General features: G+C 30.4%; 7 protein-coding genes across 8 annotated transcripts; 4 read left to right on the forward strand and 3 right to left on the reverse strand.

Annotated features, from left to right (window-relative positions):
• Window positions 1-2,995: 2,995 nt before the first annotated feature.
• On the forward strand, window positions 2,996-6,463 carry LOC127069098 (proton-associated sugar transporter A). Its single transcript, XM_051005798.1, has 9 exons — window positions 2,996-3,522; window positions 3,628-3,890; window positions 4,070-4,324; window positions 4,403-4,653; window positions 4,715-4,819; window positions 4,884-5,174; window positions 5,387-5,517; window positions 5,595-5,769; window positions 5,840-6,463. Exons 1-9 carry the CDS (start codon window positions 3,323-3,325, stop codon window positions 6,068-6,070), a joined length of 1,902 nt encoding a protein of 633 aa, XP_050861755.1. The 5' UTR covers window positions 2,996-3,322; the 3' UTR covers window positions 6,071-6,463.
• A 104-nt stretch (window positions 6,464-6,567) lies between these two features.
• Window positions 6,568-7,935, reverse strand: LOC127069201 (malate dehydrogenase, cytoplasmic-like). The gene is made up of 5 exons (XM_051005977.1): window positions 7,657-7,935; window positions 7,414-7,559; window positions 7,201-7,353; window positions 6,957-7,118; window positions 6,568-6,864 (listed from the first exon to the last, which is right to left on the reverse strand). Exons 1-5 carry the CDS (start codon window positions 7,916-7,918, stop codon window positions 6,568-6,570), a joined length of 1,020 nt encoding a protein of 339 aa, XP_050861934.1. The 5' UTR covers window positions 7,919-7,935.
• Window positions 7,936-8,080: 145 nt separating this feature from the next.
• On the reverse strand, window positions 8,081-12,847 carry LOC127069102 (tetratricopeptide repeat protein 21B-like). Its single transcript, XM_051005803.1, has 6 exons — window positions 10,385-12,847; window positions 9,984-10,304; window positions 9,582-9,930; window positions 9,288-9,495; window positions 8,886-9,199; window positions 8,081-8,830 (listed from the first exon to the last, which is right to left on the reverse strand). Exons 1-6 carry the CDS (start codon window positions 12,511-12,513, stop codon window positions 8,198-8,200), a joined length of 3,954 nt encoding a protein of 1,317 aa, XP_050861760.1. The 5' UTR covers window positions 12,514-12,847; the 3' UTR covers window positions 8,081-8,197.
• Window positions 12,848-13,373: 526 nt separating this feature from the next.
• LOC127069100 (LDLR chaperone boca) lies at window positions 13,374-14,625 on the forward strand. Its single transcript, XM_051005800.1, has 5 exons — window positions 13,374-13,531; window positions 13,621-13,830; window positions 13,992-14,066; window positions 14,158-14,318; window positions 14,389-14,625. Exons 2-5 carry the CDS (start codon window positions 13,678-13,680, stop codon window positions 14,579-14,581), a joined length of 582 nt encoding a protein of 193 aa, XP_050861757.1. The 5' UTR covers window positions 13,374-13,531; window positions 13,621-13,677; the 3' UTR covers window positions 14,582-14,625.
• A 287-nt stretch (window positions 14,626-14,912) lies between these two features.
• On the reverse strand, window positions 14,913-15,758 carry LOC127069101 (mitotic-spindle organizing protein 1-like). Its single transcript, XM_051005801.1, has 2 exons — window positions 15,615-15,758; window positions 14,913-15,455 (listed from the first exon to the last, which is right to left on the reverse strand). Exon 2 carries the CDS (start codon window positions 15,431-15,433, stop codon window positions 15,188-15,190), a length of 246 nt encoding a protein of 81 aa, XP_050861758.1. The 5' UTR covers window positions 15,434-15,455; window positions 15,615-15,758; the 3' UTR covers window positions 14,913-15,187.
• Window positions 15,759-15,850: 92 nt separating this feature from the next.
• On the forward strand, window positions 15,851-17,993 carry LOC127069099 (2-(3-amino-3-carboxypropyl)histidine synthase subunit 2). The gene is made up of 6 exons (XM_051005799.1): window positions 15,851-16,020; window positions 16,101-16,215; window positions 16,409-16,742; window positions 16,815-17,296; window positions 17,374-17,665; window positions 17,756-17,993. The coding sequence occupies exons 2-6, from the start codon at window positions 16,111-16,113 to the stop codon at window positions 17,923-17,925; spliced, it is 1,383 nt and encodes a 460-aa protein (XP_050861756.1). The 5' UTR covers window positions 15,851-16,020; window positions 16,101-16,110; the 3' UTR covers window positions 17,926-17,993.
• Window positions 17,994-18,162: 169 nt separating this feature from the next.
• Window positions 18,163-23,416, forward strand: LOC127069096 (sodium/hydrogen exchanger 8). 2 transcript variants are annotated; one of them, XM_051005795.1, is made up of 6 exons: window positions 18,163-18,521; window positions 18,618-19,619; window positions 19,693-19,862; window positions 19,979-20,347; window positions 20,419-20,750; window positions 21,820-23,416. In XM_051005795.1, the coding sequence occupies exons 1-6, from the start codon at window positions 18,284-18,286 to the stop codon at window positions 21,848-21,850; spliced, it is 2,142 nt and encodes a 713-aa protein (XP_050861752.1). In that variant the 5' UTR covers window positions 18,163-18,283; the 3' UTR covers window positions 21,851-23,416. The 2 variants fall into 2 exon arrangements, with proteins under 2 accessions (XP_050861752.1, XP_050861749.1); XM_051005792.1 differs by having other exon boundaries at window positions 18,164-19,619.
• The last annotated feature ends 858 nt before the right edge of the window (window positions 23,417-24,274 follow it).

Here is a 24,274-nt window from a genome sequence, read left to right on the forward strand (position 1 = left end):
CGCGATAAACAAGCAAATCGGATTTACGGGGGTGTCCTTCTTTATTGAAGTTCTCTCTCTCTCTCTCTCTCTCTCTCTCTCTCTCTCTCTCTCTCTCTCTCTCTCTCTCTCTCTCTCTCTCTCTCTCTCTCTCTCTCTCTCTCTCTCTCTCTCTCTCTCTCTCTCTCTCTCTCTCTCTCTCTCTCTCTCTCTGTAATATTGATACATAGAGAGTTCGCTATTATAGATAGTTTATATCTATCTATTACTCGAAAAGTTTACTTGAAAACAATCAAAATGTCAAAAACGCATGAACATTTGATAAAGTATCCAAAAAACTACTGTTTTTCTTTCAATTGGAACGATTTATCATTAATAATCACATGGGAAAAACTAGTAAACAGTAACAAAAATTGATTTGAGATTAATTTAAATTAAACGTTGATGAGTTAGAACTGGGTAGGCGAATAGAGATTCTAGATCCTGTAGTAATGAGATAGAATACCTTGTGGAGGAAGTTCTTTTACACGGACACATTAAATAGTAATATCCAATACTTAACGACAACCATTTTTTAAGTCAAAAACATTTGTTCACTTTTCTTACATTTTCTGAAATTACATAGTTTCTAAAATATTTAGTAAACATTCTAGATAAAAATTAGCGAAGGTACACTGATAGTAGCAATACCATATCAAGTGCGATCAGGTAATGTTCTCAAATCGAACAATTATTTCATTTCCTAACTTTTCTTTTATACTTTGAACAGTCTTATTTTATTATAATTCTATTATACACGAAGCAGTTACAACAGTGTATATATATATATATATATATATATATATATATATATATATACACAACATGTAAAGTTTATCGTACCGAAAAAACTGACAATATTCTTCGAATATGAAAAATAAAAAGCAGAGCATCGTGTACAATAAATCATAAAAGATTCGTTGTAAAATAGAAGAAAATGCAATTACAGCACTTTAATCAACACTTTACTATTATAGTTCCATAAATGAGCATTCATATCATTGTTATTATGCTTATACGGTTCAAAATCATAGTACAATTGGTAGTGTATAAATGCTGAAGATACATTAAATAAGTTTAAAAGTGAAACCATAAATATGAAAGTTTATCTGAAAATGTCTTGAAAAAAATGAAATCACTCTATGAGAATCTAAGTAAAAACTTTGTTACAACATTTTGTTGATGGATTTACGCAAAATATTATACTAATAAGAATTTTCGTCACTTTCTTTGAACTTCGATTTCAAAAAATATCAACTACGGATAGAAATTTCAGAGAAGATCGTGGAAATTGATCTGTTCAATGAACGCACGTCATCAATATCAAAAATAATGCGAACATCGAATTGCAAAATTGATCCACTCGCCTAGTTTGTCGTACAAGAAGACGATCGTCGCATAAGTAAGACCGCTGCAAAAGAGGAAATCTACAAATTGAAAATGAAACCTACAAACCTAGAAAACTTTTTTCAACAACTAAAAGCTTCTTATATGATTTTAGAATTGATAATTCATTATAAGCAAATAATTATTATTTCCTTATAAATATAAAATAAGAGATTAATAATGAGTCTTTCCTCGAAACTGTAAATTCGAAAATTTCAAAATCAGTACCCGAAATTTCTCAAGAACTACTTGATCGATTGATTAGAAATTTTCATAGCATTATCTGCATGAAATTTAAGTATTTCTCTCAGTTGTTTTTTTCTTTGTTGTAAAGTATTTACTTTCTGTTTAAATAAAAGCGAAATAACGATTTTTTCCCCGAAGAACAATGTAAAAAAAATGTATAAGTCTTCTTAATAATAATCCATGCGCGTAGAAAAAATGTCATACGTGTTTGTCAAGATTTGACTTAATAGTTCAGTTACTATTAGATAACGAAGTTCGTACAATCTGTAAAAAACAGATTCCAATAATATTGGGTGGCTATTAGGACGATTTATCAATTATTTATACTTTTGTGAAAACTCTAATTAAAGTCAAAGATATAGAAGAAATAAGACGATGTCTTTAAATATCGAACTAGCTTGTAATACGGAACTTTTTGTCAAGGCCAACTACGCAACAAGACCTACTTAGTAAGACTTCTTTCGACTGACAGCTTGCTGTATTTGAATCGATTCAATGCATCATCGAATAAGTCTCTCTCTCTCTCTCTCTCTCTCTCTCTCTCTCTCTCCCTTTTTTATGGATTCTAATATATTGTTTAAAAGCAATGCAGCATTTAAAGTTAATATAATTCTCATTCATTTTGTAAAGAGATATGTATTTGAATTAAAAATTATGTTAAGAGGATACTTAAAAGTTCTTTAAACATCAAGCAACGATAAAATTATTACTATATAGGTAGATACGAATGAAAATAGCTTACAGAAAAGAACATCAAGCAAACTAAATGCAAATACATAATTTCCGGAGGAGGAAATTATATTTACGTTCGATAGTAAAGCCTTCGAACGAAGGTTGCGAACGAAGCTCGTTTCTTCATATACATAGCTTTCTGAATACACGTAACTAAATATCCATACACTGAATACGTACATAAAACGTTAAACATATACACAATGCAATAAACATATACGGAATACAATATATGCATATTAAACATATTCATAATAAATTAAACATATACAAAATATATCAACTAGATGTGTAGTATACATATAAAGTGACATTTAGAAAGTGCTGAAAAGTTTTCTCTAGAAGAGAGATGCTTTAGATTTTTGGTAAATGATTTCGGTCCCGTTCCCCGTTAATTTTCGAGAAGACAAGCTTACATTCATATAATAAAGCTAATTTCGTCAGTTATCAAAAGTTCGACTTGTATTTCAAAGCTGAGCAAGGTGAGCTTGTGAAGATGAAAAGTGATGGGAACGCTGGAACTCTGAGCAGAGAGAGGGGGGGGGAGGGAAGGGTGAGGATAAGGGTGTGGGTAAGGGTAAGGGTGAGGGAAAAGGAGAAGGAGAGGAAGAGGACGAGGAGAGCTTTCGCTGGAGCTTTCGTGGTAGCAAGTTTACAGTGATGTCAGTTGAGCGGCGCTTCTCGACAGTGTGTTACGCAAGTTTTGTACGTGCGAGAGGAAAGAAGCGAAAGAGAAAGCTTTCGTGACGTCTGAAGATTAAATTCTAGCAGCGTGTATGAGCAAGTAGAGTAAAGGATCGAGTAATCCGCAATTAAACAAATCCGATATCGACGAGCATATTTGAGCAGAGTTGCTCGTTTTTCCATCCTTCATGATAATGAAAGCACGAACTTACAATTGAAATTATCAAAAGTGGTCATCGAGCTTGAATAGTGAACCATGGTGGATAAATTGCACGAGTACGAAGGTTTCGCTGGTAGAGTTCACGACGTTCGCGATAAAGTAAAGGAAAAATGGGACCTCTTCAAAGAATGGAAAAACGGTGTACCTCTCGATCAAGGCCTACCGGGTGTCTTGAATCATCTTCGTGGTCCTCCTAAATTGGAAAGGACCTTGGATGATTATGCTCATATTTACAGGTATTTATGTGTATCGTGTATCGTTGATTATACGATAAAGAAAAAAAAAAGAAAAGTAAAATAAAGAGAAAATGAAAATATAATATTTGTAAAAAAAATGTATAGAAAGAAAACACGCCGCGAATTGGTACGGGTTTCCGCAGCTGTCATGGGAATCGAATTTTCCTATGCCGCCGAGACGGCTTTCGTTTCGCCTACTCTATTGAAAATCGGTGTGGATCATCAGCACATGACGTTGGTTTGGGCTCTGAGTCCTCTCGTCGGTTTCTTCGTTACACCAATCTTGGGTAGCGTTAGTGATCGTTGCAGACTAAAATATGGTAGAAGACGACCGTTCATTCTTTTGTTAGCGATCGGAGTTCTGATAGGTGAATGATTAACTTATATATGATCTTCTCGAAAGTCAAACCGATCATGTAATCAAATTTACAAAGAGTCGAATAAAGTCGGTTTAACTTCCGAGAGGCTTATATCTTGGTAACATTTGTGAAAAATCAAAGTTTCTTAAACGATTTTCTTCTTTTGAATCATTCGATTCACGCGTCAGGATTAATTTTGGTGCCAAATGGCGAGGACATGGGTTATGCATTCGGTGACGTTTCATCGTGGAGCAATCATACGATACCAATAGGTCATCGAACAACGACAAAATCATCAAAGGATGATGACGCATCGATTTTGAAACCATCTTCACATTCCTGGGGTATATTTTTCACGATCTTAGGTACGGTTCTCCTTGACTTCGATGCCGATGCTTGTCAAAGTCCAGCCAGAGCTTATCTTCTTGATGTTACTATCCCTGGTAAAATAATAAGATTCAATTCATTAGTAATATTTACATTTGCCATTGTCAATTATTAAAATGTATATGAATGAATAGAGGATCATGCCAGAGGATTAAGTACATTCACCATAATGGCAGGACTTGGTGGTTTCATGGGATACGGATTAGGTGGTATCAATTGGGATGCTACGGCGATTGGCATTATGTTGGGAGGACATCTTCATGCTACTTTTACATTAATCACTATCATTTTCATAATATGCGTGGCTTTTACCATTACGAGCTTCAAAGAGATTCCTTTGGAACTACTTGAAAGGGACCAATATCAGCAAATTCAAGAAGAAAAGGTATCGTGAATATTTGTTCAATTTCGAACTCAATCGAAACAATTTTTTAAACATTTTCTAGACCGAAGAATACAAAGGAAACGAGTACGATAAAATAACTGGCGAAGAATGTACTTCGTACGGAGCAGTTGATAACGAGCAAGATACCAATATGGCGAAAAACGATGTGAGTAGTTCTTTGTGAGGCATCTCCTTCTTTTGAAGTAATTTTACTCTCGCATATTTTGCAGGAATTCGTGTTAAAGCCGCTTCCGGTGCAAGAATCCACCAAAAGATCAGGCGAAGTGCCAATGATACCCGATATACCCATTCAAGATACGAATCAAACGAAATATGAAATGACTGACGTAGAACACGATCCGAAAGTTACCTTGAGAGAATATCTTCTGTCTATCGTTTATATGCCTCATAGTCTTCGAATGGTTTGTTTGACCAACCTCTTCTGCTGGATGGCACACGTATGCTACTCTCTCTATTTCACTGACTTTGTTGGCGAAGCTGTTTATGGCGGTAATCCTCAGGTTAAGAATTTCATTATTGATCGCTAATTTATTATCTGCTAGATTCGCGTACGATTAAGAAAAATGTAAAATCGTTTGTAAGATCTATCGAAAAATTAGACGATTATAGTGATTCCGTAACAACTGGAAGCAAACTATACATGTTAAGAAATGAGTTTGTTAATATATTTTATAAAATATTCACAACCGTTAAATCGATGATTTATTTGTAGGCTCCTGATGGCACCAAAGAACGAGAATTATATGAAAGTGGTGTTCGTTTTGGATGTTGGGGAATGTCGATGTATTCTTTATCTTGTTCGTGTTACTCGTTGATCATCGAAAAGCTAATAAAACATTACAAGTTAGTTACAAACAATTCCAGCTCCGCACAAAACTCGGAACAATCAGCAATGTTAATTCGTTGCATTTCTTTTGCAGAGCTCGCAAAGTGTACATTTGTGGCCTGTTATTTTACAGTACTGGAATGATGTTGATGGCTATCGTAAAACATCCTGCTGGTGTAATAATATTCTCTTGGACAGCTGGTGTTATGTACTCCACTTTATTTACCATGCCTTATTTGTTAGTTGCTCATTATCATGCTTCATCAACGGTGAGTACGGTATACTTTTTAATGAAGAAAAAGAAAAGAATATATAAATGTTCTAACATCTCCTTTGTAGTTCGAAGTTACAGTCGAAGGAGAAGCTATTCAAAGTGGCGGCGTTCGTGGTCTTGGTACTGATGTCGCCATCGTTTCTTCAATGGTCTTCTTAGCACAGTTTTTTCTTTCTTGTTGTCTTGGAACTATCGTTAGCATGTCTGGAACAACAACGGCGGTGGTTTGCGTAGCAAGCACTTTGGCAGCCTGCGGAGCTATTTCAGCCACTCAAATAATGTACCTGGATCTTTAAAAATAAAATCAAACAAAAAAGATGCAGTCGGTGCACGAGGTACCAAATCCAAAGGACCAACAAATAGACGAGCATTTAGCTGAAAGTAAGTATATTGTAATTTGCCGACATATTTCACGATCAGAAATGTTTCGTGCGCGTGAACATATTCATATAATGTCGCAGAATTTACATTTGTCGTATGTATACCGCCATAGCACAAACGATTTTCAGCCGGAAATTGAAAGTATTTCGAGATATGAGTTGAATTAATTATATAGAAAACATGCTATAGATGCTATAGGATTGTTAATCGAATAATAGTATAAGAGAAGAAGGTAAAATGAACTTCGAAGTGTTCCTGCATTTGTATGCAAGTTCGTAGGAATGAATAAACAGGATATATCTTCGTAAATCGATGTTTTACTTCGAATTGCAAATTCGAAACGCAGCACGAATCTTCAACAATAGGACTTCGCTTATTTTCTCTATTTGTCGTTGGACGTATGAATTATTATCTAGTAAACCCTTGTATATAAAGCGAAAATTATAAATAAGATAATACCGAAATTTCTCTGAAATATATAGGTAATAAAAATGTCTGGTACTTGAACGATCTCGTATTCTTTGTTATTGCAAAACACTGGATAGGAAAAAAATATTCCTTCGTGAACACCGTACGAACTGTCGGAGTATACACCCATACAAGTCCATTCACCTTGTTCTGTCCCATACCATAATACTTTGCAATGTTCTGCAAGTGCGTATGCAAGCGATCTGCTATACAAAGATCTATTTAATACATCTTGCAGTATCTGGTTAAGAAATAGTTTACGTGTCAAATATTTCCTAACATTTATATGCATTCTGATGGTAAATTATCAATTAAAGTATAATTTAAACATACCCGTGGTAAATCGACTTTTAACCATGCACGTAAACAGTCATTAATAATCACATCTTTTGCAAAAGATATGTATCTGCAATCAGGAAACATACTTTTATTATCGGTACCCCATAAAATAATATTTTTAATTTGATCGGCACGACAACCAACTCGCGTTGCTATCTACAAATGCAATGAAATATTTGTTGCGATATTGAAAAAGAATTACACATTACTGGTTACAAAATAGGAAAGGAAAGCTAACATGAGCCGCGCACATTTTCATGTTAAATTTGGATAAGGTTGTAAAGTTCTTTCTAGGAATAGATTTCGCATAATGCGAAATAATAGTAGCCGTCATATTTCCGAGAACGATTACTTTTACGTCTCTCTTTGCATATCTTTCTAAGGTTTCACCCTAAAATAAAAGTCATCGTCAAATACAATTATACAGACTTAAAACAAAATTTATCGATACATGAAATTTTGCAATTAAGGCACACTCCTCGAAAAATAAATCTTCATACTCTTCGTCCACAAATTCATATCCTCTTGCTAATCCAATACAAAACACAATATCCGCATCTTTAAAAGCGATCGACGGTTCATGCGTATAAATAATTCCTATATATATATATATATATATATATATACAGAAGAAAATGTTTTGAAAAAATATATCTAAGATCACGCAGTAAAGATTTCTCAAAAGGCTGATTACCATAGAGCTGAGTCGGACTGGATTCCGTAAGTTCTATTACAATGCTTTCTAAAAATAACGCTTTTTCGAAGGTTTCGTAAACAACTAAATAAATGAGTTGATCATCTTCAAATACGTTATTAGAAAGAATGCGATACATGAGAGCGTGAGCGATTTCTGTGCTCGCTTCGGTAACCACGATTCGTAAGACATTGCGATCATCGGATGAATCACCGAAGACAATATTTTCATCGTCGTCCACGCCGTTGGCTAAGAAATCCATGACACTTCTTTTTGTCTTCTTCTGTCTGAAGCGATTTGAACATCTGTGCTTTGTACATTACGTTTGACAAAAACAAATAATAGCGACGAAATACCTCTGACGTTACTATAACATTTTTTAGGCCTATCAAATCCTTCGAGATAAAAAAGAAAAACATAAAACTGTGAATAAATATTCTTTATTTTTTCGTCATAATTTCATTTGTTTGTAGAACAAGTGATGTTTATTTGGTATTCTTAAATATATCATTTACTAAACCATTTTTTTTTCCTTAAGCGATTAAGTGCGAAGATTATTAATAGCTTTTTCCAAAACATCTTTTCTAATGCGAGGATAGTCAGGATTTTGTCTCAATACTTCGTTGCAAGCTTCTATGGCATCCGCATAAGATTTTCCCTTCAAAGAGCAATAGGCTAATTTGTAGCCAATTGATAATTTAGATTTACCACCGAATTTCCATGCTTGCGCGTATCGCACAGAAGCTTCCCGGTAATTCTGATCTTTTTCAGCGATATAACCGGACAATTCGTGAGCTCTCACGCATGTTGCATTATGTTGCAAAACGCGTTTAAGTAGCTCATTCGCTAGATCATATTTGCTCGATTGAACATAAATATCTGCCAAGAGTAACCAACATCGTTCCAAGTACTCCGCATCCTCGAAAGTCCAAACGTTTTTGCTAACACGCTTAAGATGATTTCGGGCGCGGGGAGTTTGTTTTAATAAAATGTGTGCTGCTGCCATGCCTAAGGCTGGTCCAACGTGATCTCTAAGTGCTTCTTGACTAGCTAAATTTGTGCAATCCTGTAAAGCTTTTTCGATGTTTGATTTTTGTTTCGTAGCGAGAAGAAAGAAGTTACCCAGAAGCCGATGAGTCAACATCTCATGTTGACTACCTCTCGGATTTAATTCCTAATAAAACGAATTTTAAAGATATACATTTCCATTTCAATAATTGCAATAATACCTGTAATAAACGATAAGCAGTTTTCAGGGCCATTGTCCTTGAATCTTGGTATTCCATATCTTCGTCATTGAAAGCTTCATTGGACAATGAAGAATCGTCATCAGGATCCAAACAAATTTCAATCATATTATAAATAGCTTGTTGACCCCATTCAGGATCGCGTCTTGCATAATTGAAATTTCTAAGAGCCGAATTTAATCTTCCCATTCGCCAGTCTAATAAACCAGTGCAATAGTATAAACCAGCCTCCATATTGCCAGATCCCATTGCTGTTTGCGCTTGACTGAGCCATTCATCTAAATTATCCATATTTCCTGAAAGCATTTATAAAAGATATCATTCGGAAAAATTGTCACAATATATCGTTAATTCAATTAAATAATTAATGAAAAATGATATAACCTGTCCTGCGGGAAACTTCTATCAATCTAGCTAATGCCGTCCAATACGTCGGTTTTTGTAATAATAACTGGCGAAAATGAAATGCTGCAGTTTCAAAATCAACTTTTCTAAATGCGAGATCAGCCATCATAACAGATGCAGCCTCGTTATTCGGATCAGCCTTTAAAAGAGTAGTACATGTTTGAGCACACCTGTCCAAGTTGTTTATCTAAAAATTATAATACTCTTTACTCTCAAATTAACATTTCTCAGCAAATTCAATACATATCTACACAATTATTAAGAAATGATCACCTGCATGTATAACTTTGCTAATGATAGCAATGCTTTAATATCAGCTGCTTTATAACTCAAAGCTTCTTTATAGTGTAATACCGCTTGATCGTAATCTCTTATAGAAGATGCATGATCTGCCATAGCCACACATATCTCTGCTACTACATGTTTTTGTTCCATTGCACTCGAAGCCATGGTAAGACGTTGTATATACCTCATTTGACTTTCTTTAGCTTCTTTTAGTACAGAAAGTGCTGCTTGTATATTACCAGCTTTCTCACGGACTTTTGCAAGTAAGAGTAATTGTTGTCCTCGACTTTCTAAACTGTCCAAATCGGATTCAAATCGAGCATCTAAAAAAAAAAATCTTTAAAATAATTAATATTTTTGTTTCGTTATTAAAATTAATACAAAATATACTTAATTCTCAATTCCTCCACCAAAGTAGCTTCAGCCTTATCGTATTGTTTCATTTTAATAAACAATCTTGCAAGATCCAATTTCAAATCTTTACATTCTGCTTGTTTTATCATATCCTTATAATAACTAATAGCCTTAATATATTGATGAGTTTTTATCAATGCCTTTCCCATTTTATTTGCTATTATCGCCTTGTCTTTTGGATTTTGATTTAAAGCTTGTTCATAGGCTTCGATAGCTCTTTCTGGTTCTTGTATAGAAATATATGCATCACCAAGCATACCGTATGTCTTAGGACCAGGACAGTGTTCTACTAATTCTCTGAAACAGATCAATACGTATGAGTATAGGAAAAGTTATCCAATGAACTAGAATATTATTAAAATAATATCAAAACGTACCTGAAACATTTTGCAAAGGCTTGCCTGTCTCTTTTGTACTTTAAATGTATTTGAGCCAATTTCGTATGAGCTTGTACATAATAAGGCTCATCTGGCTTTACTTTTGCTAAATGCTCTGTTGCTTTTGCCAATTCTCCCATTTCCAAGTACAGATCTGCATATCCTATTGTGGCTTTGCTTTCTTCTGCAGTACCTTGAAGTTCTATTATTGCGTCTTCCATCAACGCTAATGCTTCACTAAATTGTTTCATTTTACTGTATCCAGAGATCAATTCAAGATACAACATTGCTTTATCTTGCATAGAAATTTGCTTAACTTCTGCAATATTTTTATTTCGCTTCAAACCTGCATACAACATAGCTAATTCAAAGCTTTTTATACAATTTTCGAGATCTCCATTCTCTTTTTGTATAATACCATTGACCATGTGATAAATTGGATCATCTCTAACTTTAAAATTGTAACTCAAACCCATTTCCAAACTTTGTAAAGCTAATTGATAATGACCTTGATATGCCAAAGTCTGTGCCATTAATAAATGTCCCTGCGCATTGGTAGAATCGATGGAGTCCAAAAGATTTTTTAAAATTATTAGAGCTTCCTCTAGCTTTCCACTTTGCATTTTGATTTTACTTAATATTAATAATACATTGCTTAAACCAGGACATGCTTCTGCAAGTTTTTCCAATAAATCTAAAAGAGGTTCTTTTTCAATCTCGTAACTTCCTTTATCCATGGACGATGTATCATGAACAGAGTAAGTTAAACATTGTTTTCCAATTTCTATACATAAATCAGGATTTAAATTTGTCAAGTATTTATATCCATAAAGGATGGATTCGCAATCCTTTAATAAAACTTTAGCTGCCATATTTAAATACTGAAGTCCTTTTTTTTGATCATCTTCACAAAGTATTGATGACATAAACAATAATTTAGGATTCGCCGAAGTCGATTGAATTTCCATTAAAAAATCAATTTGTTGTCTAGCTAAAACTCGAGCATTTGCAGAATTATCTAATAACTGACAATGTGCCAAACCTATCAAAGCTGGAAATGATGACTCCTCTATGCGTATATTATTCCTATACCAATATTCAGCTTCTTTTGTTTTTCCCAATAAAACATATAGATTACCAAGTTCAACCATTAATTCTCCGCAATTAGAATTTTGTTGTAACATTTTTTCAGTTATTTTACATAACTCCATTAATATATTTTCATTTCCACATGCTATGCATGAAAATAACTGTATGTTTTTGATCAAAAGATCAACATTTTTTGCTTCTACAAGAATTAAATTCCTTAAAAATAATTGTAGATGCTTTAAACTTTCATTGTATTCTCCATCTTTGCAAAGAGCAACAACACAATGAGCTTTTATTGCATCTAAATTATTAGGATCTATTGTTAATATTCTATTAGCTGTTTCAAGTACTTGTTCCCAATCTTTCATAGCTAATTGATTAGATAATTTTTCTACCAGTGGAAAGCTTAATTTGGGATAATGCACTATTAATGAATTCAATATCAATATTGCTCCTGTATAGTCTCCACAATGTTGTTTATATCTTGCGGTACCCATGAGAGCATTAAAATGCTTACTATGTGTTTTTAAAACTGCGTTAAAATAGTCTATCTTTGTATAATTATCTTCTTCTTGTACGTACAATTCTACCCAACCTTTAGCCAATAGGACGTTTGTATCAACAGGATTAATATTATATGCTCTATCAGCATAGTCTTTAGCTTTGTCAATCTTTTTGTACAAAAGTAGTATCAAAGCAGATAATGATAGTGCAGTGGCAGATGCTTTTCTTCGTTCATCTCTGATTTTTATATCGATTTGCATTATCGTCGATTTGTCTACATTTGTGCTTACTTTATATGCAAAACTTTGTATAAGCAATCCTGGTAATGAGACTTCTGTGTTATTCATTAAACTGCTACTTTCTTTAATGGCATCGTGTATCCTTCCATTTAATAAATAGGCAAGGCTAAGCAACAATTTCAGATGATCACTTGTTGGATAAGCATCACATGCTTGTTTCACATGATTAAGCATTCCATTATAATAAAACTGATAGCACAACCACTCAATCCATGTTATATATTCCTGTTCTTCCATCTTAATGATTCAAAGTTTTTAATTAATGCAATGAATTTGCTTGGACACAACTTCTTGGAAAGCTTTATATCCTTTTTTCCCTCTTATATTCTTTTATCATATATAAGCACATCTTTATATCTCAAATATATCTTGCAATATAATCCCTGCTAAAAATAAAAATAAAAGGAGCCTTTGTAAATTTATATTTACAATTAAATCATACAATAGTTTGTAATATACTATATGAATATAATACTACTATATGAATGTAAATTATTAATCGATCTATTTTTTTTTATAAAATCTAAGTACTTTGACATAAGCTGAAATAAAAATACTCTATGTATGTATTGTGTGTGTGTATATATATATAATCTAAGGTTAATATGTATGTATATATATATATATATATATATATATATATACACATATATATATACATTCACGAATCACAGGTATATAATATTAATTACTATATATCTAATTAATATATACTTAAACTTGTTGCATGATTTATAAAACAATCAAAATTAATATATGTAAGTACTACCTTAATATACAAAGCAGTTACTTAGCAACCATAAATAAAAACATATGTTATTATATGTTATTATGTATCCTTAGTTATATTTGATGTATTTAAGAAACTATTATGTATTTATGTAAAATGATTTATATAAACTACATACTTAATAATTTTAGTCGAGATATATTAGTTTTGTATTAAAATTTATTTTAATTTATAAGCGCGGGTAAATGAGAAAAACAGTCATTGATAAAATAATTTTTGAACATGAATACCTAACACATAAAATTTTTGACATTTTCTCTCGTAGTTATGGATTTCACATAAAATATTAATAAAAAATAAATATAATATTTTCGACTTTTTTAATTTTAAACTTTACATTAAATCTAATAAATGATAAGATGACAATATTACGTTTACCTTCTAAGTGAAACGTTTTACTTTACCAATGACAGTAGACACAATGGCTGAAATTAGTTGGAATGCTAACTCAGCATTTCGTATCCGGTAATTAAATCATTGTTTTTAAAATGAATAAGATAAAATTAATAAAAGTTACTTCTTTGATCAAAGCTAATTTTCATATTTATTTCTAGGAAATAATATAATCTTATAAACAATAAGAAATTTTAATTTTGAGGAATTATTTCAATATGGAGATGAACGTCTTTCTCTGCAGTATATTAGCAATTTTGGCTATATCGAGTGCAAATGATTCAACTGAGAATAAAAAAAAATCATGGCGTGATAAAGATATAAGAGATATGACAGATGCAGATTTGGAACATTTATTGGATCAATGGGAGGTGTGATAACAACTAATAATATGAAGTGTTCGACATTAAAATTTTTTCTTTTTTCTTTTATCTTTTCTTTTTATTTCAATCAGGAATAAATACATTTTTAATTTTGATTACATGTAATAAACATATATTACATCATCTTATATATCACTGCAATATTATAGGAAAATGAAGAACCTCTGCCTTCAGATGAACTTCCAGAACATCTTAGACCAAGTCCAAAAATAGATTTATCACAGGTAGCCAATTAATATATATTATTTGTGATATAACACTTTTGTTAACAAGGATTATAGAAAAATGAATATTAGATATTTTGTAATTTATTAGATAGATGTCTCCAATCCTGATAATGTTCTCAAAATGACAAAAAAAGGTAAAGGCGTTATGATGTTTGTGGATGTAATAGAAAATATTTCACAAGAACAAGCAGAAATTATAATGCGTATTTGGCAAAGTAGTCTACAAAACAACCATATCATAGCAGAGAGGTAATTTTCATTTATAAACAAGTATAATAATTTATTTACGAGATATTAATAATTTTCATAATTATTGTAGATATCCAATTGATCCTAAGCGATCAGTCTTCTTATTCCGTGAAGGATCTCAAGCTGTTGATGCTAAGAATTATTTACTAGAACAACCAGAGTTGTCCCACGTGATGCTTGAAGGACAAACGTACTATAGAGATAAGAAAAAAAATAAAGAAGACAAGAAAGTAAATCATAAACCAAACAAATCGGAATTATAAAATATTGAAAAAAATAATTTCAGATAAATTAACTACAAAACATATTCTTTTTTTTTTTTCTAATAAAAATACACAACTTATTTTAATTACTTAAATATATTTTTATAACTTAAATATAATATTTATATATTTCTTTTGAAGGATAAGAAACAAATTACTTTTTTTAAAAAATTATATCTCGTTGGAATGTCCTCTAATGTCATATAAAAAATGAATAAAAAGGATATATCAATGATAACTTAAAAGTATATTTAATTTAATGTCAATTAAACAAATCAATTTTAGACATATGAGAAAGCTGCTTTAAGGAAAAGTAATAGAGAAAGGTAAATACTTTAGAAAATCAATTGTTTATTGAATATACAATCCATTTTTATTTGATTGTATTTACAAAATTAAGATCATGAAAATAAATGTATTATACAAAATTGGAAGAGTATATATGTCATGGTAATTGTACAATTAAAATTTGTTATAAGTAAAAGAAATTAATTGTAATATTTAAACCATTCATTATATAGAATAACGAAGAATAGAAAATCTATTTATAGAGAGCATTTTTCTGTATTAATTACAACAAGATTCATAACAACAAAATCAGATTAATCATTTATTTAAACTAGATTTACTGACTGTAGGATCAGCTTGTGCATTATTCATAGCTTTTGCTTCTCTTTGTAATTCTTTTACTACCGTGGCAAGAGCATAAGGGTTTACCCCATTTTCGCACAGCCTTATACAAATACTTAATGTTGCTGGATCTAAGTTTGTATTAAGTAGTTTAGAAATTTGATATAATGTTTGGAACGTTTTACGAGCCGCATTTACCTGATGATTTACAGGTTCTGGCATGCTGGCTCGATTTTGTTCCTTTCTGAAAAATAAAATCAATTTTATTTTTTACATTTAATTAAAGTAAGAGGTTATATTCATATCATATATCATACATAATTTAAAGTAGTCGCTTTAATTATTTGTATAAAATTTATTTTCTATATAATTAAAAAGATAAGAAACATTATCCAATACTCACTCTCCCGTATTAGACAGTTTTGTGCAAATAATATAAACACATTTATGAATAAAAATATAGTTCTTCGTGATTTAAAAACATTTGAACGTTTAGCTTTTCTATTCTCTATCGGTAAATTTCTGTAACGAATAAAATCTTAGCGCCATCTAGGAATTGTATAAAAGTATTAAATCAATATATTTTGGCTTAAAGTTAAGTGATAATGAAAATAATAAATCGGTGAAAAATAGTTCATGATAATAACCACTACAATCGCTGTTGTGATTTTATATCGATATCATCTTATTACTTCTTTGATTCATGCATTCAAATCTCTATGAAAATTTATGTTAATGCTTCTCGATTTATCTTATTTCATATAATGCGTGACAAGTTAACTCTATAAGGTTGCGATGAAGCAGTAGTTGTAAGTATAAATTTATTTTCAATTTATTATTCTCTACATAATAAATGATATATATTTATCTCATTATGAACATTCCTCAGAAAAATCACGATGAGCGATGTAAAGAGTGTGCATGCACAATTAACAGATAAAACTGAGGATCCTTATGAAATAGACAAATGTGTCAAGTGGATTGAAACTTATAATTTGGAAAAGGTTTGTATCTTTTCTTTTTTATGTTTAATCTCTAGTATGAAATAAAATAGTGCGAATAGGCTCACTGATTTTTAAAACGTATTATGATCAATATATTGTATATTTTTTACTTATATTTTTATATTATTAATTTTGTAACCTTTGTTAATATCAATATAAAAAAGAAAAGAAAATAAACGATATATGTTTATAGGTATGTTTACAATTCCCAGATGACCTTTTGTTAGATTCAGTGAACATTGCATTACATTTAGAAAAATGTATAAATAGAAAAGTATATATTTTGGGAGACACTACATGCGGTAGTTGTTGTGTTGATGTAATTACAGCTCAACATGTTAATGCTGATGGTATAATACATTTTGGACATGCTTGTCTTAATCCTGTAAATCAAATATCAGTCTTTCATATTTTACCAAAAAAAAAAATTGACGTAATATGTTTTCAAGAACAGTTTAAAAAAACATTACAAGATATAACAAAAAAATGTATACTTTTTTATGACGTCGCATATGCACATCTGATTGGTAAGTATTTATAGTTTGTTTCAATAAAAAAAAATTATGCTTATAATTCAAGAATTATTTTATTATTTACAGAATATATATATAATAATTTAAAACCTATATTCAAAAACTTAATTTTATCCACATTAAATTGTAAATCAAATGTGGAATTTACGGATTCCAAGGATGCTTCAGCAAAGATTATTCTAGGTAGAACATATATTTTAAAAAATGATTTTAAAATAAATGATTATGAAGCAATATTTTTGGGGGAAAATGGGAAAACATTTTCTACATTAGCAATGAGCATTCCTGCAAAAAAATGGTATTATTTTGAAAGTAACAAAGTCATTGAATTTAATGTTTTAAATTCATCCTGGTTGAAAAGAAGACGATTTCTCGTTGAAAAGCTTAAAGATGCTAAAGTTGTAGGTATAGTGGTAGCTACATTAGGAATTCAAGATTATCTAAAATGTATATCGATGATTAAAAATACTCTCAAGCAAAAGAATAAGAAGACATATACTTTGTGTGTTGGTAAAATAAATCCAACAAAATTAGCTAATTTCCCAGAAGTATGCAAAATATTTTACTTATGCATTAGTTAATTTAGTCTTGATAATAAAACTTCATATTTAATGTTTTATTTTAGGTCGATGCCTTTGTTATAATAGCATGTTCAGAGAATGAGGTATTTGATTCTCGAGATTTCTTACGACCCATATTAATGCCTTTTGAAGTTGATTTAGCTTTTAATACTTCAAGAAAATTTTCCACACAATATTGTATGGATTTCAGGCAAATACTGCCTGGTGGTTTAAATTACTGTGATTTTGAAACATCCATGGAAACAGATGTATCATTGATTACTGGAAAAGTTAGAAATACAGACAATGATATTCTTTGTATAAATAAAATGGATGCTTTAGTTCTAAAAACACCAGGCAATGTTTTTGTTATTATATTATTTATATTAAAATTACATTAAAAATTAGCAATCAAATATTATATTAACTAATATTTTATCAAAATAGGTGTTGTTGCTATTGGCAATGCAGGAGCACAATTTCTTCAAGAACGATCTTGGAAAGGAGTTGAGCAAAGATTAGGGAAAGATTCTCCATGTCCTGCGCAGATTGGACGTATGGGTATAGCAAGTCATTATAACAATGAGTTATGTACAGAAAAAAAAGAGGATATGTAGACATAAGAAATTCTTTATGATTGTAATTTTATATGAGAATAAATATCGATTGTAATATTAATAAGGAATTATTTGCAGTTATTTATAAAGTAGAAATTGACTATAGAACGGATGAAATAATGTAAGATAAAAACAAGTTTAAATGGTTGCCGCGTAAATAGTATCATGGCGTCTATCATTTGATTGGATTTCGGTACACTTGGTGTTGTCATGTGACTTAAAATACAACCATTCTTATTACATTGAATACAGTAAAAGTTGTTAGAAACCACGCAAGTCAGTAGGTTGTGTAATTCAGAAGATAACGTGATTTATACTTGGTTCATGAAATTAATTATGTAAAGAAACAAGTATAAATATGAATCTGTTTTTAACACAATATAAAGTGCAAAGTAAATGGTGTATTCTTTTCGTTATATTGCAATTTGGCGTGATATGTGGTGAAATATCTTTTGCGACGGAGATTACTAACCTTGAAAATAAAAAATTGTCATTGCCGAACACCTCTTTGCCGGTGCTTAACAATTCAAAAAGTATTACAAATACAAGTCAGGTATTTGCAATCACAAGTGCAAATTTGGTTATTGACGATGAAAGTAAGACAAATGGGCCTAAGAATTCTGATAATTCTGATAAATTATCTACCATTAATATCACTATGACAACTTCAAATTCTCAAATTATACCTTCAGGAGTAAATACGGAACAAAATGACAATATCCTTAAAAATGTAACGACCGAAAAAATTAACACAGAAGTAATAGCTACCCCGATTAATGAAAAAAATGGAAGCATAATTACGGATTATCAATCTTCTCAAAATCCAGATATTATTAATGCAACAAATACAAGTACAACAACGATTGCACCTGCAGAACCAGTACTTCCTGACAAAGATTCTGCAGAAGAAGAACATAATAGTTCCATGTCCATATTTTTTGTTCTTTGCGTTTTAGCATTAGGAATTTTATTAATACATCTCATGCTTCAAACAAATTTTCAATATCTACCAGAGTCTGTAGTTATTGTCTTCTTAGGTGCTGCTATTGGCATGATCATAAATCTTATGTCCCATCAAAATATAGCAAATTGGAGAAAGGAAGAAGCTTTTTCTCCAACTGCTTTTTTTCTTGTACTCCTACCACCAATAATATTTGAATCCGGATATAACTTACACAAAGGAAATTTTTTTCAAAATATAGGTAGCATTCTGGTATTTGCAATTGTTGGTACAGCCATTTCTGCATTTGTTATTGGTGCAGGAATTTATTTATTAGGTTTAGCACAGGTTGCATATAGACTTAGTTTTGTGGAAAGTTTTGCATTTGGATCATTAATATCTGCCGTAGATCCAGTTGCTACAGTTGCAATATTTCATGCATTAGAAGTCGATCCAATTTTAAATATGTTAGTTTTTGGAGAATCCATTTTAAATGATGCAATATCTATTGTTTTAACAACCTCGGTATTAGAATCCAATAATGCTACTACTACTAGTGAAGCTATTATTCTTGGCATAAATAGATTTTGTCTTATGTTTTTTGCCTCTGCTGGTATTGGAGTTGTTTTCGCGCTTATAAGTGCTTTATTATTAAAGCATGTAGATCTCAGAAAAAATCCGTCTCTTGAATTTGGAATGATGTTGGTCTTTACATATGCTCCTTATGTCTTGGCAGAAGGCATACAATTATCTGGTAAAGATCTTTTTTATTGATTGTAATAATATTAAACTACAATTTTCTTTTATAATATCTTATATTATTTTAGGTATTATGGCAATATTATTTAATGGAATAGTAATGTCGCATTATACTCATTTTAATTTATCAACCGTTACTCAAATCACAATGCAGCAGACTATGAGAACTTTAGCTTTTATAGCTGAAACATGTGTTTTTGCTTATTTAGGATTAGCTCTCTTTAGTTTTAGACACAGAGTAAGTATATAATACAGAGTATTATATAATATTGGAGTAGTTTTATTTATGAAAATATTTAACCATAGTTGATTGACATAACTTTTATTTAGATTAACATATTTGATTTGTTACAGGTGGAACCTGCTTTAATCATATGGTCTATTATACTGTGTCTTATTGGTAGAGCAGCAAATATTTTTCCATTAGCTCTTCTTGTTAACCGGTTTCGAGAACATCAAATTACCAGAAAAATGATGTTCATTATGTGGTTTAGTGGTCTTCGAGGTGCTATATCATATGCACTGTCACTTCACTTGGATTTTAGCGATGAAACTCGTCATGTGATTATTACAACTACATTGATTATTGTCTTAATCACAACGTTAATATTTGGTGGCTCTACAATGCCATTACTTAAATTTTTACGAGCAGAAAAGAAACAAAAGAACAGTAGAAGGAAAAAGAAAGATAAAGAAGTTTCATTAAGTAAAACAAGAGAATGGGTATGATAAAATGTTATATACATTCTAAACATTTCATTTGCTTTATATCTTCTACATTTTATATCTAATAGGGTCAGACAATTGATTCTGAACACTTGTCAGAACTAACAGAAGAAGAAATGGAAGTATCTTTTCTCCAATCGCGGATTCATGGTTTCGCGAGATGGGATCTGAAATTTTTTATTCCTTTCTTTACTCGAAGATTTACACAGCAAGAACTGAAGGATTGTAAATCACAAATGACAGATTTGACAAACCAATGGTATCAAGCAATCAGAATTAGTCCATTAGAATCAGATGATGATGCGACAACTGCATCAACAGCACAATTAAATATTAATGTTTCTGAAGAATCTCGAAACGAAAGATGGGTGAAGGAAAAAAAAGGACGTTCTAGTCATGGGTCGATATTAAGTATTTAATATATTTCTTTGGGTGTGTCTGATGCGTACTAAGAAATGTGCTTCTTGCTGAAATAAACTATCCGTATATATATCCGGATTAATGTATGTATGTATCTATGTATCTATGTTCTCTCTCTCTCTCTCTCTCTCTCTCTCTCTCTCTCTCTCTCTCTCTCTCTCTCTCTCTCTCTCTCTCTCTCTCTCTCTCTCTCTGTGTGTGTGTGTGTGTGTGTGTGTGTGTGTGTGTGTGTGTGTGTGTGTGTGTGTGTGTGTGATTAAACGGCGCTAAGCTCAAATGTAACGAATAAGAATAAGAAGAAAGCATTTTATTAATTATAATATTAGTATTTTAGTTTGTATATCGCTTATTTATAAGTGAATTCTATTGTTGAATCTTCTTTATTTATTTTTCAATCTTCTTAGATTTTATTTTTAAATTCTCTTTATTTATCTTCGATATATAGAAAAAAGTTATATATAATGAAAGTAAGATAGCAATCTCTTTCTATTGTTGTTTCTTATCTTTTCAATGTTTGTTTTTTTTAATTTATACAAGCATATATATGTAAAAAATACATATATATAATCTGTATATAAAAATTTGTACGGAAATAATAGGTTGGCTATATATAAACCAATTGTACTCATTAAATTGTAAACTGGTGAGGAATTGAATTCAATTGTTTATTCTATTCTATCCCATTTTGTTTTTCTATTATATCTTTAAATTGAATAGATGTAATATATTATAATAGATAATGAAAACTTAATACCATGCTTCTAAATCAGTAGGTTAAATATCTTCATGAAAGTTTAAAATTGTTTTAATGAGTACAATATCTTTATATATGAAAAGTCTAACAGTTTTGTTTTATCCTATTGTATGTACGTGCATATAATTATTGTTCCTACGTTACTCGGTAAATCTTGGGTGATATATGGTATAAAGTTGGAGCAAATTCTTCTATTTTTGGTTTGCAGTAAATAACGCTTCTTGATGGTGATGGGTTGTGTTTCATCGTTAATTAATTTTCGAAAATTATTAACCAAATTGTAATTAATTTGCAGAGATGACGAAGAATGGTCTGATTCAAATTGAAGTTTATATAATTGTTTAAAGAAATAATATTATATTATGCAGCGATATGCGATTGTACAAGTAACTTTTAAAATGTAAAATCTGGCATATCCTACTTAATAATTGACCTAATAATGACTTTGTGGATAAGTTTCTACATAGTATTATAATATATGATTTTTTTCTTAGTAATATACTACTACTTATAATTTGTTTCTATAAATGAAAATTAAACTCAATATTCATTTAATATGAAAAATGTGCATATTATATAAACATATTATAATTCATTTTATAATTTATGCTTATATAACTTTATTATGATCTATTATGATACGTGTTAAAGTATTGAGTGAAACGTAAATAGAAATTTCAGTCAATTTTTTTCTTTCTCATTATTTCACTTACTACATTTTAACTTTGTAAAACATATTAAACAATCTGCACATAGACAACGCGAACTGATATTCTTATCTATTCTGCCTTATATATTATGCACAACTATTTCTGTACAGTTTTACAAATAAATTTAGTGTTAAGTAACAATTTTCTAATGAATTTTATAATTTATAAATATTTGTATATCACAAGTTACTGTATTTTATAAATAATACGAAGCATGATATCATAATAAGAATGTAAAGCCGAGATTGCGTCTATAAATGTATATTTTTTTAAAATATGAAAATTTGTTTAGATAAATAGTTTTGAAGTCATCAAGGGTTGTCCGTAAAAATCCTGTTAGTACTGCATAATTAGTACGTACGTACAGTAGAATATTTATATTTATATTATAAATAGATTTCTGTTTATGTTATTTCCAATTGTATTTTGAATGACGTATATAGCATGTGTTGGCATAGTGCTCAAATATATTGGTCAAGTTGACGTTTATTAATATCTTGTATGACGAAACAATTTATCCTCTTTATAACATAGAACGTTTCAGAAGTATGTATGATAATCTATATATTCGATTATAATTTTACTTATTATAAGTACGAGTGTTACATTTGTAATGAACATTAGTGTTCATAATTTATTTTAAATATTGTATATTTCGTCTTGTCGAAAATAATATTTAATAGGTAAATAAGAAATAATTGAAAATATTAGATACATCGTATTAAGATCGGTAACATATACCTATTCATTTTTTTAGAGATTTATCAAATGAATATCGAATAAATAATTAAAAAAAAGAAGAAAAACATTCCATAGTGTAAATTTTATGGATGACGGTAAAAATAAATACACGCAGTATTAGGATGAATATAAAATAATAATAAAGTCATCTTACAATTTGTTGAACTGTGATTTAATCACAAATGGTATAGGGTAATTATTTTTAATGACTATCTACGTCGAATAGTAGTAAAACTATATCGTTTTCACATTCAATTCATTTTGTACACACTTTGCATATTTATATTTTAATATCGTTATCAGTCTTTTTAAAGGAATTTATAAATCTTTATATTTAAAACATCTTGTCGATTAAAAATAATTTAGCACATAAATATAAATAAAACATAACTTTCTTTGTAACACGCAAAACGTACGAGAAATAAAAGTATATGTGAGATACATCTTATATTATTAATGATTAAAAATAATTTTATTGATTGAATATTTCGTAAAATAAAGAAAAAAGTTCGCTTATATAAAAAAAATAAAAGGCGAAACCATATCAAATTTCTCCTGTTTTATCTTTCTTTGTCTCTCCGTTTCTTTCACTTAATGGGGCATTGGATGAAATTGGAAAGAAAAAATTCCCTTTTTTTATTTATTTTTATTTTCTTGCGAATTTATTTCTTATATATATATCATTCTCTTAGAGGTGGGTACATGGGTCTATGTTTATTATCGTACTTTTTCCTGTGGCAGGGCATATAATGGAGGCAGCATCTAAACATCAAATCCATTTATTTCTTTCGGCTCGTTCATTTCTTTTTTCAATTAATCATATTAATTTACGAATGTCTCGTGTATTTGCGAGAAATCTATCGATCTCGAAGGACTGAAACACACAAGACATCGTGCCGATTCAACGTGCTTTTTCACGGATTTATCTTTCCTTTATTTTTTATTATTCTTTTTCTATTATTATTATTATTTCATTTATCTTGCGAAACATATCGTGGGGGGGAGGGGGAGAAGGAAATAAACAAATAGACGTAGAAACGAACGTAGTGCAAAAACGAAAAACGATCTCGTGACATGAAAGGGATTAATTCGAGGATGAAAGAATTGTAACAAAATAAGATGAATCTTAAATCGCATCGATCTAACGATATTAACTCGATCATTGAGAAACGAATTATAGCTCGGGGGAAGAGAAAGAAAGATTAAAAAAGAAAAAAGATATATATATATATATATATATATATATATATATATACACATATACATACACACATATATATAATTAAATTCTCACTCGTT

This window comes from Vespula vulgaris, chromosome 14 (assembly GCF_905475345.1).
Source record: "Vespula vulgaris chromosome 14, iyVesVulg1.1, whole genome shotgun sequence".
Classification (NCBI taxonomy): domain Eukaryota; kingdom Metazoa; phylum Arthropoda; class Insecta; order Hymenoptera; family Vespidae; genus Vespula; species Vespula vulgaris.

Bases quoted from the DNA above. Each gene is read 5' to 3' on its own strand.
- LOC127069099 (XM_051005799.1), top strand. From the start codon at position 16,111: ATGAGCGATGTAAAGAGTGTGCATGCACAATTAACAGATAAAACTGAG. The intron at 16,216-16,408 runs GTTTGTATCTTT...ATATGTTTATAG, and splicing joins AAACTTATAATTTGGAAAAG to GTATGTTTACAATTCCCAGA. The intron at 17,666-17,755 runs GCAATGTTTTTG...TTATCAAAATAG, and splicing joins TTTAGTTCTAAAAACACCAG to GTGTTGTTGCTATTGGCAAT.
- LOC127069101 (XM_051005801.1), bottom strand. From the start codon at position 15,433: ATGCCAGAACCTGTAAATCATCAGGTAAATGCGGCTCGTAAAACGTTC.
- LOC127069100 (XM_051005800.1), top strand. From the start codon at position 13,678: ATGGAGATGAACGTCTTTCTCTGCAGTATATTAGCAATTTTGGCTATA. The intron at 14,067-14,157 runs GTAGCCAATTAA...GTAATTTATTAG, and splicing joins CAAAAATAGATTTATCACAG to ATAGATGTCTCCAATCCTGA. The intron at 14,319-14,388 runs GTAATTTTCATT...TAATTATTGTAG, and splicing joins AACCATATCATAGCAGAGAG to ATATCCAATTGATCCTAAGC.
- LOC127069102 (XM_051005803.1), bottom strand. From the start codon at position 12,513: ATGGAAGAACAGGAATATATAACATGGATTGAGTGGTTGTGCTATCAG. The intron at 9,931-9,983 runs GTATATTTTGTA...ATTATTTTAAAG, and splicing joins GTGGAGGAATTGAGAATTAA to ATTTTTTTTTTTAGATGCTC. The intron at 8,831-8,885 runs GTATTATTGCAA...TCGTTTTATTAG, and splicing joins CTGCTTATCGTTTATTACAG to GAATTAAATCCGAGAGGTAG.
- LOC127069096 (XM_051005792.1), top strand. From the start codon at position 18,284: ATGAATCTGTTTTTAACACAATATAAAGTGCAAAGTAAATGGTGTATT. The intron at 20,348-20,418 runs GTATGATAAAAT...TATATCTAATAG, and splicing joins TAAGTAAAACAAGAGAATGG to GGTCAGACAATTGATTCTGA. The intron at 20,751-21,819 runs GTCGATATTAAG...ATTAATTTGCAG, and splicing joins AAAGGACGTTCTAGTCATGG to AGATGACGAAGAATGGTCTG.
- LOC127069201 (XM_051005977.1), bottom strand. From the start codon at position 7,918: ATGGATTTCTTAGCCAACGGCGTGGACGACGATGAAAATATTGTCTTC. The intron at 7,354-7,413 runs GTATCGATAAAT...CTTTTATTTTAG, and splicing joins CCTTAATTGCAAAATTTCAT to GGTGAAACCTTAGAAAGATA. The intron at 7,119-7,200 runs GTTAGCTTTCCT...TTGCATTTGTAG, and splicing joins TGAAAATGTGCGCGGCTCAT to ATAGCAACGCGAGTTGGTTG.
- LOC127069098 (XM_051005798.1), top strand. From the start codon at position 3,323: ATGGTGGATAAATTGCACGAGTACGAAGGTTTCGCTGGTAGAGTTCAC. The intron at 4,654-4,714 runs GTATCGTGAATA...AACATTTTCTAG, and splicing joins AGCAAATTCAAGAAGAAAAG to ACCGAAGAATACAAAGGAAA. The intron at 5,175-5,386 runs GTTAAGAATTTC...ATTTATTTGTAG, and splicing joins TTTATGGCGGTAATCCTCAG to GCTCCTGATGGCACCAAAGA.